Genomic DNA, 17,128 nt, shown 5'->3' with positions numbered 1-17,128 from the left:
CTGTAACAAAATGCATGCCACAAAAATACACTCAGGATGCAAAATGACCAGTTCAAACTTTCTCACATATGGACACCTGCAAGAAATGCCCATATCATGTTACACTAAGAGTAGCACAGTGAAGCGGTCATCAACCATAGGAACATAAGAACATAAGAACAGCCCCACTGGATCAGGCCATAGGCCCATCTAGTCCAGCTTCCTGTATCTCACAGGGGCCCACCAAATGCCCCAGGGAGCATCCCAGATAACAAGAGACCTCATCCTGGTGCCCTCCCTTGCATCTGCATTCTGACATAACCCATTTCTAAAATCAGGAGGTTGCGCATACACATCATGGCTTGTACCCCGTAATGGATTTTTCCTCCAGAAACTTGTCCAATCTGAGGAACAGTATCCTCAGGCTGGTAAAAGTAACCCATTATCTCAACATACACATACACAACATCAACATCAAAAGTAACCCATTATCTCCCATCCATACACACACAAAGAGCACAGCAAATACAAACATACATTTTTAGTTCTATGCTTTAGCTATACATGTAATCTTCCACTGCAACCTTTAAAAGACATTCAAACTAAAATACATAACCAGATAAATTAAACTGAATTTCGAATCCTCAATCACACCATCTACTTTCTAATCCCTGGTGACAATACGCTATGTAGGGAAAAACAATTTTCACTGCCCCCAAATTAACCCTTATTTTTAGTGTTTACATTCAGTGCAGTCTCCATGGATTCCTTTATAAGGACAAACTTCAAAGACAGCCATATTACACTCTAATCCTGCCTTTGGTTCCTTTACTTTAAAGTAGGTTGCTTGAAAGAAAGAGGCATTTCCTTTGGAAAGTGTTACAGTACTAATAAGGTACTTTATAAAAATCAAAGAAAAAATGTAGGGTTTTAGAGCAGACAAGAAATTAAAAGGAGACACAAAATTTATGATGAAGTGCAGATGGCAGTAACCGCTACAAGTGCAAATTCAGAAGGTTCATTGAAGTTACTCTTGAGCAATTTTGACAGAGAATACATACAGACTATAAAATATTCCAGGGTGAGTTTTTTTATCCCATATAGTTGCCAGATAAGCAACTGGTTCCCGCCAAGGGTGCAGAAACGCGATACACTGCAGATGTGCAGAAAATAGACTCAGAAAGCGTTCGGTATTAGGGTAAAGTGACATCTTACATTCATATTCAAGAATCTTCTGCTTTGGGTAGAATGAGGGGCAGGCAAGAAGAGTGTGCCACCTCAGAGGCCTATGCATACTGGTGACAGGAGAAATTAATGTCAGCCGTAGGGTTCCAAAAGATAGTTTCCACATGACCATATTTAATAAGTTTTAATAAGTCAGAATATAGGAGGATAAAATTAATCACTTTTCAAATCTACTTAGATTTATGTATTGAGCACTGGAATGCTTATATTTAGATTTTTACATATATATGGGGGGCCCCATACCCACAGAACCAATATCTGTGGTTTCACATAGCCATGGATAGGGATAGCCCCCCCGCCTTCCACCCTCTGGAAGGGCGTCTGAGCCCTATAGAGGCACCATGGTTGTCTGCCCAGCGGCCTTGGCAGGCCTCAGAATAGTTGTTTTCAACTGAAATCCGGAAGTGATGTCCACGGCCTCTGTGGGGTTCAGAAGCCCTCTGGAGGCGAGGGGAGTTGGGATTCCCTTGGAAGGTCCAGGTTGCAGAGACGGGCATTTGCTGTATTTGTAGTTTCAGTTATCCGCGGACACAGGCGTTTGCCCATAACTGCAGTTTGGAACCCCCGTGGATAAGAGGCCCGTCCCCAAACACATTGGTTCCACAACCTGAAGATGCTCGCAGTTACTATTTTCAAGCCTGCCTGGAGGAAGCAGCAGTTGGGCAGTACTGCACTCTGTGATGCTGAAGAACACTCTAAACTCACTAATCATAAGCACATTCTGTCAAGCAGCATTATATAACAAAATCAAACATTGCTTCAGTGTTTTAATGGTGCGTTTCTCTTTTTCCACATGTTTGGATTCCTTTGATAATCCTCCTATATGCTTTGCTCTTTGCAAATCATTTACAACACTCCAGCAACTAAGCCAGGTTTTCTAGGAATGTTTAACATTTTACAGACATTTGATGCTGGGCACTCGGGAATAATATTTCAAACACCAAATATGTTTTAAATTAAGCATTTTTTTTAAAGCATTAAGCACATCATTTTGATGTCCATACCAATGCAATATTATATTTACATTTCAATGGAGCTTAAGTACTAAAGATTCTAAAGAAGCCCAGTTGCAAAATACATATATGTTTTTAAAGTTAAAAAACAAACAACAAAAGCCAGAAAATAGGCTTGGAATTCAAGTTAAATGCTCTACTTCAAGATACCTCTCCAACAAAAACAAGCTGTGAGGGAAAAATTAATTCACAGAGGAGAGAAGAGCTATAATAACCAATCCCGTTTCCAACACAGTCTTTATCTAACCATTTATTTAAAGACATTTTTCCAGCTCTGCGTTCCAAATAATAATCACATAATATTTCTGAAGACCGGTATTCTGTGTGAAGTCTTTCCATTTTCAAATTAAAGCAAGAGGAAAACTAACAAAAAACTAAAGAAGTAGAAGACTCTGAAGTAGGCAAGGAAAAAAGTCAGCTGCTGCGCGCATGCACACGTGTGCGAGGCAAGGAGGAGAAAAATATGCATTGCACACTCAAGAGAATCAAAGAATATGGAAATGATTTCATTATAAAATGCTTATAAGAGATATAAGAGAAGGTCAGAAATTTGAGTAAATCTGGGCTTGCTCCAGAGGGTAGTGAAGTCATACATTCACTGTAACCCCAGAGTTCACTCTGCATGGAACACACAAGGTGATTGGAATTACTATGTGCGAGAATCCTCAGCATCAGCCTACCTTTTCCAGGATCCACCCAGGGCACCTTGCCCAAGCATACAGTTGCCAGAGTAGTCTTTTTGTATGCTTTTTAAAGGTGTGCAAAGGGAGAAGTGTGTGTACATGTATACGTGGTGCTAGGTTCCTATCAAGAGACCACAACTGAGGCCAGTAATGCGATCCAGGAACAAGACCGGTGGAAAAGGTCTTATACCCACAGGCCAAAAAGAAGACCACAGTTTTGATTAACAGTGCAATGACGGTGACACTTAATTGCCCCCTCCCATCCAACTTGCTTGGAAGAAGCTTTGCCTGCTCCTTAGAAAATTCCATCAGTGACCATACCTTGCTTGCACCATATATTTGAGCCTGTGAATAAAAGCCACCCCCTAGGATCTTCCTGAATTGGAACAAACAAATTGTTAGCAAAACAAAAGGAAGATTCCCAACTCCAGCAGTCCTCACCAACTCCATGGTTAAATTCAATCAAGGAACATGCTAACGAAGCAACTGGTCTTCTCAGCTAGCTACTGCACCCTCAGCAGGTGCAAGAACAATGGAAGGAGCTGGGACTGGGCCACTAGGACAACACCCACCAAGTCACAAAAGAAAGTGTTTGATAAGCTCACCCCCCAAAAAATGAGATAGAAACATGGGACAAAAGGGTATAAAAAGTTGAGTCACAGATACCCCACATGTCTTCACTCTTCCTTCTTCCTGTTGCTGCCTTGCCATCTCGATTCTAGCCACAATCCACAGACCATTGTTTCAAGCCAGCAACCAGGATCAGTAACACCTTCACTCCTTTCCAACTCCTCCCCCTTCTTTCTCCAAGTGCAATCAAAGCCACTGCCAGCGTGGGCTGGACAGTCATCTTCATGGGCTGCCTATCAATATGCCTCTTTCCCTGCAAAAGCAGTTCCATCTCTCTTGCTCTGCTTCCCCTCTGTAGCCAACAAAGGCTGCTATCTAGCTCCTGGGCTTGCTTTAGAGCCCTCTTTTCCATCTCCTTAACAGGTTTTAAAACAGGAGAATCATCTGGTCTTAGCACATTCACCCCATGACGCCTGCAGCACACTGCATCGTACCCAGCAAATCTCTGTCCTTGGCAAAGCTTTGCCATCAGCCATCAACCCACAAACCCCCCTATTTGCTTGCTTGACTCATGTATGCTGAAACTGACAACACACTTGATGCTTCTATAGTTTTATTCTAAGAATTGCTTTATTTATTCTCTTCCCTATTATTGTTAAATTATCCCCACAATAAAAGTTTGTTACATCTTTTGCCCTCATCATCTTCTTCATTTTCTACTAAACCACTGAGCCATGCCATTGGCCATCGCAGAGGATCCCAGCACACAAGATAGTTTCCCCAAGTGTGCACACATTAATGCATGTTTAAAAGCACACCCAATTACAACACACATTCAAAACACACCCATGCTCCACAAGGTCCAATAGAAACACTGAAAAAATAAAATGTTTCACATCATTTTCTCTTCTTCTATCCCATCGTGAATGAACGAATAATTGCTTGTCCAGTCTGTTGGGTGTATATGCATTTCATTTCCTGGCTTTCATTTTGATAAAGCAATGGTTTTGATCCCCATTGGGGAGAGCCAGTAGAAGCCCAAAAGGAGAAGCACAGGGAACAAAAGCCATTACAACCCAAACACAAAATTTTATGCCTGTAGTTACCAGATGTTGCATTACCCTTCTTGCCAAAGAACCGTTAAGGAATAGACTAACAAAGAAATAGCATTTCAAGCTACTTTTCACTCTGCCATTAAACACCAGGAGTAGGGAAATCATTGCTACGATAATTCCTCTCACCCTATACAATACAGTTATGAACTATTTTCAGGTTGCGTTTTCAGGGAGACATATGTCAGATGTACGTCTCCGTCATTATTCTCTCAATTTGCCCGTCTGCCCCCAATCCCACCACAGAGTTAATAGAAAAATGGATACACGTTTTCTGGATACCTGCCAAGCCAAAATGAATTAAAGAAAATGCACTACTAGACAAAACAAAAAATTTTGAGGCTATCCAATAAAATAAAGACATGCCACTTTTTAGAAAGTGAAGAATAAGTGCTGTTTAAACCTAAGTGTGTGACAGTGGGATCCAGAAAAAAATGCTAAATTTGGGGAAGGATTTTTCTACTAGGAACCACAGATAATAATAGCTAAGAAAAGAGAGACTGACAAGGGTGTGCAGCTGCTAAGTCCACTGGCAAAGGATTTCAGACAGGGAGGGCAGGCATATTAAGTAGATTAGGTTTGTCTTGATGTTCATTCTGATCAGTAGTTAATTTTGCCTTTCACAAAGGAATTGAAGGTAATTGACTAACATTCCCCACCCCACCTCAGAATGGCCAGTAGGCACATTCTACTGTGGCATTTTTGCTGTACATTGGCAACTAGGAGGTCAGACTGCATCACTGGGAGAATTGTATTTTACCCAGGAGTTGCCAGTTGGTGAGCCTCAAGTATATTCAATACTTCTATCCAAAAGTCAGCTCTCATACCTTTATGAAATACAATGCAGGAAAACCAAGTTTCTGTTATTTTGTTTATGTCATTTTTTACATAATGTGTAAGTGCTACACTTAGGTAGCACTTTCTGAGTGGGCAAGGCACTTGAAATATATAACCATTAACATCAATGCCAGGTTGCTACGGGCCATTGGGAAAAGTCCTACTCTAGACCCTATGGTGCTCCCTGATAGTGTTCACTGGGCACTACCATTGCCACTTTACTGAGGGTTCAAGGGTCAGTCTGGTCTAGTAAGCCCTCTGATGGGTCCTCAACCATTGTCCATTTTGGTTTATCTCTGATGCCACTCTTAATTATCATGATGCTATCCTTAGAACAACCCAGTAAAATGCATTATGGTCTCCATATTGCAGCCAGGAAGCTGAGTATGAGAGGAGTTGGCTTGCCTGAGGCTACCTACGGAGGATTCATGGAAGAGAGGCAAGATTTGAACTAGGGAAGTCCTGATTTGCATCCCAGTCTCTTAGCCACTAGACTACCCCAGTTTACAAGTACTCAAATACTTTACACAAGTGGTAGAACCTCAATTTAATGTTTTTATTTGCTTTTCACAAGAATAAAAAATTTGCACTATGGACAAAACATTTTACTGGGACCATATTAAAAAAATTGTTAATTTGGGTTGGAACTTGACATCACAGAGGACATGCGGCTGCCACTGAAAACAGCAATACAGGCAGAACCTGTATCGGTATAAACCCTATACCACATTCAGCAACTAGATGGGGTGAATAATGGAATCTAATGGAATTATTTCATTTCATTATTCACCCCATCTAGTGGTGGCATGCAGTGCAGTATATACCAATGCATGGGGTGACAATGGAGGTGCAAAATCTTAGAAGTGGGTCTTTAATGCTGTCTTTAACCCCAAGAGTAACCATGAGTTTCACTGCCTCCACACAAGTAACAGCCAATGAAGGCGGGTGTAAAACTTGCAATTATGTCATGTATGGCTACTAGATATTATGGAGGAAAGAGAATGAAGAGATATGGGGCTGCTGTTTTTGGCAGCAGCCACACATCCTCTCTGTAAGGTCTAGTTGCAGCCTAGTTGCTGCTTTTGAAAAATGGATAAAGCCATTAAGACCATGCTCATCTCTTCTGAAAAACTCTGTTCTCTTCACTGAAATAGAGTTTATGAATCCACATAAGTCCAAACCATCTTCAATAGCTGCCTTAACCTGCCCTGAAGAGTACCTGTTAGTTGAATAAAAGCAGATGGGCATCAGAGGAGTAATGAAGTGAAGCACCATTCCACCTGCCCTGCCTGCTGAGCTTTATGAATACAGCATTATCCTGAAGGCAGTTTTGATACATTCAAGCTTTCAACACAACTCCCTCCAGAAATATTAACATAAGAGACCCTCTGCAGCACGGATGAAATATTCTTACTTTGCCGACATGGCTGTCTCACTAATGCCAGAACGGATATGAATAATTACATCACTTATATCTATGGTGTGTGACCAGGACCTTCCTCCAGAGATTTATGCCATTACCCATAATGTTGTGCAAGCATAACTCTGATGCTCTCAGAGAGATGCCAACACATCTACATTTGCTCTCATGCGCTCTTCTCCTGCCTGCTTTCCTGCTGCTTGCAGATTCCAAAGATCCATTGCTACAATAGCTATAATGCTCTATTCAATGAAAATATTTGATAACAAGGTCCTGCTTATATTCTATAACGATCAATTGAATGTTCACTTCTTATTCTTTTTTCCTCCATCTAAAGTCACAATTTCATAGAGGAGGTTAAGGCTCCAGTTTGCAAAATCTTAATGCACACAATCAGCGACATCAACGCAATATCCCAGGGTGCTGGGAACAATTAAGAGATATGCTGTGTTTTTATTACAGTAACAAGGAGGTAAAGGTCACTCCCCGGGATGCAATCCCCTAATTGTTTTTCAGACAAACCCAAATCTGACAGTGCTGTAATCGGATTAGGCAGAATGGTTAAAAAGAGTTAAAGGGAAAACTTCAGCTTTGATTTAAACCTGTGATCTTCAGAGAAAACATTTCACCGAAGAGAGCATTTTATTAGATGTATTTATATGTCCCATTCTCTTTAATTGTTTTTCACAGCAAGGTTACTTAATTAAGAGTAAATTACAGCACCACACAGCTTGCAGCTACTATTTCCTAATTAGAATAAGCAAATGGAAACCAGGTTGGGACTCAAAAGAATGCAAAATGGCAGTGCATACGGGAGGAAAGTCAGCAGCGCTTACCTCGTGGATGAGTGCTACTAACACCTGCTGGAAACTGCGCCCCCTACTGGCTAGAAATCGGCTGATAGGTTTGCCATCCTTGCCCAAGTGGACTGGAAGATCATAACACAGCAACATGCCAGCTAAAAAAAATAATGTGTACATATATTATTACTGATTTTTTTTAATCACCTTTGGAATGTTTGTTAACTTTATTACAGTGTGAACCAAAAATTGAGAAAACAGAAATTCAAAAAACTGAAGGATTTTGGAGCAATCGGTAATTCTCAAGTTCAATACAGAACTGGGAAGGAAGTAAATGGCTGATTAATGACTTCCTATGAACTGCAGTAACGTATGAATCACTTGTTGTGTAGCACCTCAATATACTGCCTCAGAATGCCTCCGCCTCAGTTCAGAAGACTGCACTACGCTGTATTTTTCCCTGGCTCAGGAGGAGGGAAGTCCTTCTTAATTGGTTTTCTACCTCCTACACTGCCCTATTCCTTGGTGCTGCATATTCAAATAGCCCATCAGTCTTTCAAGATTTCTGGATCTCAGCCAAACAGTATTTAACCAACACACTGCAACTTTCGCTGTGTTTTAAGATGGCTGACTGCTCCTTCCAGCCCAACATGGGGCTGCTCAACTCTGTGCTAGCTAAATAGCTAGCATACACTTGAGTAGCCCCATTGTGGGGCTTGGGTGTTCCCCCGAGCAACTGCCCAAAGTCCTTAGGATGCAGCGGTCGCCATTTTGGTTTCACTGCTCCTCTGGGCGCCTGGCAGCTCAGGAGTGGGCTGTTAGTTCTAGATTAAGGAGAAATGGGTTCAAAACCTCTGTGCTGGGCAGTTGATGGTTAATAAGGTTGGCAACCTTCAGTCTCGAAAGACTATGGTATAAGCCTACAGAACCTGGTATTCCCAGGCGGTCTCCCATCCAAGTACTAACCAGGCCTGACTCTGCTTAGCTTCCGAGATCAGACGAGATCGGGCATGTGCAGACCAGTGCTTTTCAACCAGTGATGCATCACATTACGGCAGTGGCATTCTGCTTCACTGCCACAGTGACCACATGGCGCAGCTTGTGGTTCAGCATTACCGGAAATGAAGATGGCTGGCATAATAGTGTACCAGAGGGCAAGTATGTGACAGTGCAGTTGCCTGGCCTTTCAAATGGGGCAATGTTTGGAGAATGAGGATACAGAGTGAAAGAGATATTGGGGAAAGCAGCAGCTGGTGAAGCCTCCCCCTTGCCACAGGGGCAATTGTGGAGCAAGTTGTTTACTCCTGTGCACTGCTGCCACTTCAATGGCAGTGGTGGTACCTGCAAAAGTGGTACCCAGAAACATGGTACTTGCAAAAGAGAAAAAAGATTGAAAAATGCTGCACCTCTAGTCCTGACTTTCTGTTTTTATACAATCTAAGCCCCAGCACCTCTCTCAGCTGCCCTGCATTCCTCTAATTGTCTGTATCAAGGTGCCATTCACCAAGCAATTTTTAATCTCTGGGATACTGAATAAAATCATTCAAATTCTTTTTCCTTAATCTCTTATAAAACTTGATTGTGCTTTCCGGGTCAAGAGAAGCTCCAACACAGGAAAAATAAGACTGGCCATTGTACGTGAACTGGGTGTGCTGGCTTTTGCTGTCACACAACCTGTACCATGCATTTGCTCTTTACAGTGACAGCCAGATTACACAGGCCTACAAAATTGAGGGTCAGAAAAGTTTTTCTCAAACTTTATGGTGGTTTGATATGAATTTGGGGTGCCGATTCCAAAAATGGCATCTGTTTTGCCCTATCACGTCTAGTTTTGGTGATACAGTATAGCCTCATTAGCGAATGGTTCAAGCAACTTCCTCATGAGGAAGACATGGTGTAGGCTTCCTCATGAGGAAGCTGCTTGAACCATTCACTAAAGAGGCTATGCCATGTCTCCAAAACTAGACATGATAAGGCAAAACGGATGCCATTTTTTGAATCAGCACCACAAATATACCCAGGAATTTGTGTAACGTTTAAGGAAGCAAAATGTGTGTTGGCCTGTGTTATCAGACAATGCATCAAAAGAAAATGGTAGCTGTGACGAGAATGCCAGAGTAGCAGAAGACAATGCAGAGAAACACAAAAAACACATTAGGCTCAGAAGGCCTAATGTGACCTGATATAATAGAAAACATGCTTTCAGCTGCCTCCAGGTACTCTGGCCACATGAAAGGGCTTGGCTGTTGCCAGAAGAATCTTACCTGCAAGACCAGCCTTTAGTCCTGGTTGCCTATTCCTCTCATACATTTTCAGCATAAAGCTTGGGACTCCCGATACAGTCTTCCCTTGATCGGATCTAACAGCACCTCCTCTGAGTGCTGAATGGTATATGCCACGAGGCATGTTGGCCATCTCCTGCTTCACAAGTGATGCCGCAAGATCCTCAAATGCTTGGAGGGGAGGGTGAAAAGGGGAGACCGGAGACAGAAAGAAAACAGAAAGTGATTGACTGAGGAAACCAGAACCACCCAACTGATGTGGAACCACAGCTATTATCTGGGAATGTTATGCTGAAATAACTGGTAACTCCATATTCAGCTGACAGTTTCAAGGTCATGGTTTTTATAGCTCCTGAGCAAGCCTTTGTGACTTCACATTCACCTCCCACTCAAAACGTCACCTCAGGAAACCTTCAATAAATGGTGTCAGATGTTCAAGCTCAAAAGAAAAAACAAACAGCCAGAGCAGTTTTATATGTTGATCAATGCACCCTTTGTTTGATCATAAGGCTGAGGTCACCCGTATGGAAAAAACAGAAGCTAAAGTGAACCTTTACCTTGGCCGCTGCAGCACCAAAATGTCTCCCACCGACATTCACACAAAGCTTCTGGCTATTTAAAGATCATGCACAAAAAAAGATATTTCCATTTCAGAGAACTTAATAGGTTGATCAGCGATTCTGAACCAGGACTTTTAAACACTAGCCATGTCCACCACTACAGTTGTAAAGAACTCACATAATATTATGAGGCTTGCAAAAGTTATTTGCAGTAGTACTGCATAAGAGGATCCCACAGCAGGGCTGCTCTTTCCTCACCATGAAATGCCAGGGCCTGGCAACATTTGTGAGGTTTAACTGTCTGTTAGTGCTTTTTATTATATAATGAAAAGTTTTTAATGGGGTCTTATAACAACTGTTTCACATTAGCCTCGTTGCTTTGATGCACATTTTCCTGCTCCAGATAAAATACTGGGTTTCCTATGGATTGCAGCAAATGTGGGATTAAAGATCATTCACATGCTCTCTCTTGTAAACCAGACATACACAAAGTGTCAAAGAATGTGTTAACAAAACCCAGTCAGGCTCTGGAATGCCTCTGCATTTTCACCTTCAACCTCTTCTCAGTTTTCCAGCCTACTTTCTTTTTTTTTTAATCTTTCATTTCTTTTAATAATAATACAGCAACCAGAGGAAAGTGTCATGAAAGCAAATCTGATATTTACACTCGTAGGAAGCCAGGAGTCCCGTCCTGTCCCCCCCCCCCCCAAATATAAAACCAAATCTGCTAGGCAGAACAAAAAAATAAGTATGTGTTTTCAGGATATTCCAATTATATCTCTTACAGTTTGCCACTCATGACTGAGCCTTGGAGATGTGCAAGCAGGAGACTCCAATTTTGCAAGAAAGAGGAGCATGATAGCCCATGTTTTATGAGGTCAAATAGGAAACCATGGTTTCCTGTTACATCTACAGGTTGTGCCTCGTTATCCACTGATTTGGCATCTACTGATTTGACTCGCCACTAATACGGGGTCCACCTTTAAATGCCTTGTAACAAGGGAAAAAGCACCAAAATCCCATTTCCTACCTTTGTGCTGTTAAACCACACTAGTTGCAAGCTTCTCGGGGTTAAAGATGGCTTTAAAGTCCCACTACTGGGTTCCTTGCTCCTCCACTGTCGCCCCAGAATGCATCAGTCTAGAGCAAGAAACCTGGAAGTGGGTCTTTAAAACTATTTTTCCACTGATCTGGTATCCACTGATTTTTTTTTATCCACTGAGTGTTTCGGAACGGAACCCCAGTGGATTACAAGGCATGACCTGTATTGTACACTTTTTGCTAGCATTAGTGCAGATGCTGTACAATTAGGAAGCCTCAATATCCAAGAAGTGGTTGTACAGGTTTGTCCTCATTATCCGTGGGTTTGGTACTTGCAGATTTGAATACCCACGTTTGGTACCCATGGGGTGGGTGAACTATAGACCAATGAACCCGACAGGAGGTGTGGTCCAGTTGTATCCAGAAGTTCCTCTGAGGTTGTATGCCTCCCTCCTGTATGCAGCCTCCCTGATCTTCAGAAGGTCTTTTGAGCTGTAAACCAGAAGTTGTCCTTTTCGGCCCTCTGGAGTCCTCAGAAGGACCTCCAGATCTGAACAGAGCACAGCTCTGGTGGGGTTCAGAAGCTTGGGGGTCCCCATAATCCATGGATTCCAACATCTATGAATTTCTGGATCCACAGGGTTCTGGGAACAAACCCACTCGGATAATATGCGCGGCCCTGTACAAATGAGTAACGTTAATGGAAAGGCATGGGCACCCTGTTCCCTCCCTTCCAAATATGCCAGTTAGCATTTAACACATTATATACTTGTGAAACATTTTCCCTTGTTCTAAGGTTTATTAAATTTTATATATCTGAAGTAATTCTTCGAAGCTAACTATTTAAAGTTAGCATAAAGATTTGACAAATCTGACATGAGAATAAGTGCACATCTGCAGATGTCATCAGCCGTTTATTGGTCTGTCATGTTGAGTAACTCTCCCTAATACTGGATTGGCCATTTACTAAAAATGACATAAGAATTGCCCATCAATCTGTTTCAAACAGCAGCTGTCTAGATGCCTCTCTGCAAGTTCATCAACAGGGCACAAAGGGGAGGCCCTCTCCTATTGTTGGTCTTCAGCATCACTGATCCAAGCCAACTGCTGAGTACAACTTACTTAAGTTGATCACTTAAGCGGCAAATTTTGGAAATGACTTGCAAGTAATTATTAAAAGTTTGGCTGGAAATGAATTAGGGCGCAATCCTATCCTGCGCTGGAACAGTCAAGCCAAGAGGCTTGTGCTGCACCCAGTGCAGGATAGGTGCCCAAAGTGGCTCAGCCAGAGTAAGGGGAAACTTTTCACCTTACCTCTGGGTAAGCGACCCTTGCACCTCTGGGTCTCCTTGGACTTGCACTATCTCCTGAGGTGGCACAAGTCCAAGGAGAGCGGAGCGGCTTCACGCTGCTCCAAATTTCCCAGGAACAAGGGTTGGGATCCAGCATTTGCTGGATCCCAGCCTCGCCTCCCACTCCCCCCCACCCCCAGGGCCGCCCACTGCCCGCGCTCCCCCCGCTCCCTCTCTCCCCCCCAGAGCCTTGTATCAGCCGACGCAAGACTCAAAGCCTCCGTCTGCACAGAGGCTTATTCCAGCCTCAACAGGCCGGCGCACCTTTGCACACTGGCCTTGCCGACTTACAAGGAAGTCCTCCTGGGCCAGCATAAGGGACTTCTAGCCAAAGTGCAGCTCAGGATTGCCCTGTTAGTTTCTGAACATACTGTACCTGGTAAAACAGGAGGTGGTGTGAGTAACATCAATTTGATATATGAAGCCCCAGGAACAGAGAGATCCACCTCCTTCTCCTCCTCCTCCTCCTCCTCCTCTTCCATCTCTTCTTGTTGCTCTAGTTCTGGTCTTGCCTGTATAGATGAAAGAGACAATGAAAGAGGAAGTGTATGCATGTGTCACACATACCTTCCAATAAGTGTGCTTCAGTTAACTCATTTCTGCCCAGCCCACAGGTGTACATATTTGATCCCTGTGGCGTATATGCAATTTTGGGCAGAACTGGCTTCAGGTCAAGCTAGGAAAAGAACACTCCAATATTTACCTTTGACAATTTAGGGGTAAAGAAATATGTCCTGTTAATGCTGTAATACTACAAGTATATAGATCAGGGGTGGACAAAACCCAGCCTGCAGGCCATTTGCAGCCCTCTGGATCCCACAATCCAGCCTGCAGGGAGCCCCCAGTCTCCAATGAGCCTCTGGTCCATCGAGACTGCTGAAGCCCATGCTTGCCCATGACTGCTGGTTGTGACTACCAGACGCAAGCTGTGGGCCAAGTTAGAGCAAGGCCTTTTATAGTCTTCATGTGCTTTCTGCTTTTCTCTGGGCATTATTTTAACCACCACCACCACCCCGCAACTGCCTCTGAACAACTTGTGCTTCTGGCTCCATGTGTCTGACTTGGTCTGCATGTTTTCACTGTTCAAGAGGTGTGTGGCAAAGTTCTCATATGGTTCTAAATGGTTCAAAGTGCTTTATTACAGTTCTCATGTGTATTATAAATAAGCTCAATAAAATTTATTCATTCATATAATCTCTAATGTATTCATTTATGTAAATTTAGGTCAATTTATTCAAATCTGAAATGTAAATTAATTTTTTTCTTCCTAGGCCCCCCCCCCACAGTGTCAGAGAGATGATGTGGCCCTCCTGCCAAAACGTTTGCCCACCCTTGATATACGAGGGGTGTCCAAAGTTTTTGGCAGGAGGGCCACAACGTCTCTCTGACACTGTGTCAGGTGCCAGGGGGAAAAAAGAATTAATTTACATTTAAAATTTGAATAAATTTACATAAGTTTACATAACTGAATATATTAAAGATGAACTTATGTGAATGAATGAAGGTCTTGCAATAGCTCAAGGCCTATAAAAGGCCTTGCACAAAGCAACACTGGCCTTTCCTTTGCTGCCACTACTGCATCGCAGTCGTGAAACAACAAGCAGTGGAGGGAGTCCTCATCCCACAGCTCATGCAAGAGGTCAAACCATCGCCCTCATGCTGAGAGTAGTTGCGTCGGGCCAGTGTGGGCTCCAACAAATCTCTGGAGGGCCAGAGGCTCATTGGAGACTGGGGGCTCCCTGAGGGCCGCATTGAGAAGCCTCGAGGGCCGCAAGTAGCCCCAGGGTCAGGGTTTGGGCACCCCTGATATAAACAGCTACTACTGCTGCTGCTGCAGCATTGGTAAACCATTTTCCAAGACAAAATTTTACATGAATCCATGATCATTCAGGCAAGCATTAATGTGATTAAAAGCACAAAGACAGTAGGTAAGAAATATACATGAATAATAATGAACAGGAGTGCCATTTAACCCTACTAACTAGGCAGAGGACTTTTTTGTGGTGCACCTCTTATATTTAGTGGGGAGAGACTATCCTTCACCCAATAGTACAGAGTTGGACCCAGTTGCTGTTTCCTGTTGTTTTCTCTGCATCTTTTGTTAGATTATAAGCTGTCTGAGACAGGAAAGCGTTTATTCAACAATGTAACCTGCTTTGGGAATTTTTATGTTGAAAAGTATTAGATTAATATTTTTAATAATTCAGGGAGATGTGGTGGTGAGATAGGTGCCCCACCAACTCAGGTTTCCCAAATGACCTGACTGAGAATAAGACACCCTGCCCCCAGACCCAGAGTGGCATTATTTGGCCCAGCCCCATTTGGCAACCCAAACAGGTTAACAGGGTGCTGTAGCAGGGGCTACGAGGAAAGTAATCAACACTGCCCATGAGCTGAGCCCAACTGACCTAAAAGTGGCTAAATAGGCCCAGGCCAATAACAAGGCCAATAATAAAATCATGGTTTAGCTAAACAAACTCATGGTTTCACATTATATCTAAATCCAATCTATGTTCAAAGGAGGAAAGAGCTACCTGTTCAGGCAGATGAAGGATGGTGTGCTCTTCAGAGCCAAATTCTGAAAGCGATTTGTAGGCAGCAATGGCTACAACAGAAACCTAAAGAACAATATTATGAACATACGTTACATTACTATTCAGTGATGGCAGATAAACAGCGATAAAACCTGTATTGCTGACTCAATCACACTGGAGAAAGGCAGCTGACAAACAAATAATTTCCCAAAATGTGAATGTGAACCAACCAGTAGGTTCCCCTGAATTTGTGGATGGGTAAACTAGGTTGCAGGTAGTTGGCACTGGAAGTAATGATGTACAGGAGGCTATGGGGAGATGATCTCTGAACATAGGTATGAACATCTTAATATGAATCTAATAAATGTTTACTTGGAACACCCATTCCTTTATGTTCTTGGCAAAACAATAGATAATAATTGCACAATACTTTGTACAATTAAAACCACCAATAACCATTCATCTGGGGAACCTGAAAGCAGATTTCATGTGCTGCTGATCCATCCTTAGCAGAGAGGTTTAGCAGAAATGTGTTCCGATAATCGATCACTATAAACGACGTTCCCATCTTTGAACTACTTAAGAAACAAAATTTACTAAACTACAACAGAAAAGGTCTTTGTAAACCATATCCTTTTTACTCTAGATCTTTCATTTGTTCACACTATAAAAGGTGGAGTTGTCACAATGGTGTGCTCTGAACTACCCCAACTCATTACCCCACCCCATTAGAATGGTCTGAAAAATTGTCCACATATTATAAAACAGCACTATAGAAAAGCCTTTAAGAATGCAAATATATGATAAAGAAATACAGTGTAAGGAAGCCCCTGGACTCCATTCTGTATTACAAGCATTCCAGAAAAGATGTGGCACTGCATTTAGCTATTGTGCTTATCAGTTTAAAACATTCCCAACATGCAGCGGGTTGAACATATAAACAAAATACACATTGGTTGCTCATTGTACTTCATCTGGTTTTCTGCTACCGTTTCACTCTGTACTGTGGTGACTGTATAATTTTTGTTTTTAAGAATGTGCATTATTTATAGTATTTGCAACTGATGTGTGATTCAAGCCATCCTGACTATATTATAACAAGGCAGAATACAACAAATTTCACCGGCCCAGTCCAGACAATACTGAAATGATGGCGTAAGTTGAAATACCCAGTGTTTATATTAACATGGAACCAAATATCTGCTTCCTCTTGTTCAACCCACATCACCTGAGTAATGTATGTATATTGGCAACCTTCAGTCTCGAAAGACTATGATATCGCGCTCTGAAAGGTGGTTCTGGCACAGCATCTAGTGTGGCTGAAAAGGCCAATCCGGGAGTGACAATCCCTTCCACACTGGGAGCAAGTGCAGTCTGTCCCTGGTCTGTCTCCCTGGCTATGGGCCTTCCTTCTTTGCCTCTTTGCCTCAGACTGCTGGCCAAGTGTCTCTTCAAACTGGGAAAGGCCATGCTGCACAGCCTGCCTCCAAGCAGGCCGCTCAGAGGCCAGGGTTTCCCACTTGTTGAGGTCCATTCCTAAGGCCTTCAGATCCCTCTTGCAGATCCCAAATAAATGACATCACAGGTGGAACCTCAGTATCCACTGATTTGACTCACCATTGATACTGAGGTCCACCTTTAAATGCCTTGTAACAAGGAAAAAAGCACCAAAATCCAATTTCTTACCTTCAAACTGCTAA

At 42.7% G+C, this 17,128-nt stretch overlaps 1 protein-coding gene and 1 pseudogene across 2 annotated transcripts in view; both read right to left on the bottom strand.

The window, feature by feature from the left end:
* FOCAD (focadhesin) overlaps positions 1 to 17,128 on the bottom strand; it is a 148,784-nt gene that overhangs the window by 47,226 nt on the left and 84,430 nt on the right. For both annotated transcript variants that reach the window (XM_066613797.1, XM_066613796.1), the window contains exons 18-21: positions 15,429 to 15,512; positions 13,271 to 13,406; positions 9,924 to 10,112; positions 7,696 to 7,817 (exon numbers count right to left, since the gene is read on the bottom strand). In XM_066613797.1, coding sequence (XP_066469894.1) covers positions 7,696 to 7,817; positions 9,924 to 10,112; positions 13,271 to 13,406; positions 15,429 to 15,512 — 531 coding nt within the window. The remainder of the gene's footprint in view (positions 1 to 7,695; positions 7,818 to 9,923; positions 10,113 to 13,270; positions 13,407 to 15,428; positions 15,513 to 17,128) is intronic.
* LOC136642244 (5S ribosomal RNA) lies at positions 8,577 to 8,693 on the bottom strand (annotated as a pseudogene).

Source organism: Tiliqua scincoides, chromosome 2, assembly GCF_035046505.1.
Source record: "Tiliqua scincoides isolate rTilSci1 chromosome 2, rTilSci1.hap2, whole genome shotgun sequence".
Classification (NCBI taxonomy): domain Eukaryota; kingdom Metazoa; phylum Chordata; class Lepidosauria; order Squamata; family Scincidae; genus Tiliqua; species Tiliqua scincoides.
Note: the sequence above shows the minus strand (reverse complement) of the source record. Positions and strands in the feature narration are given on the sequence as shown.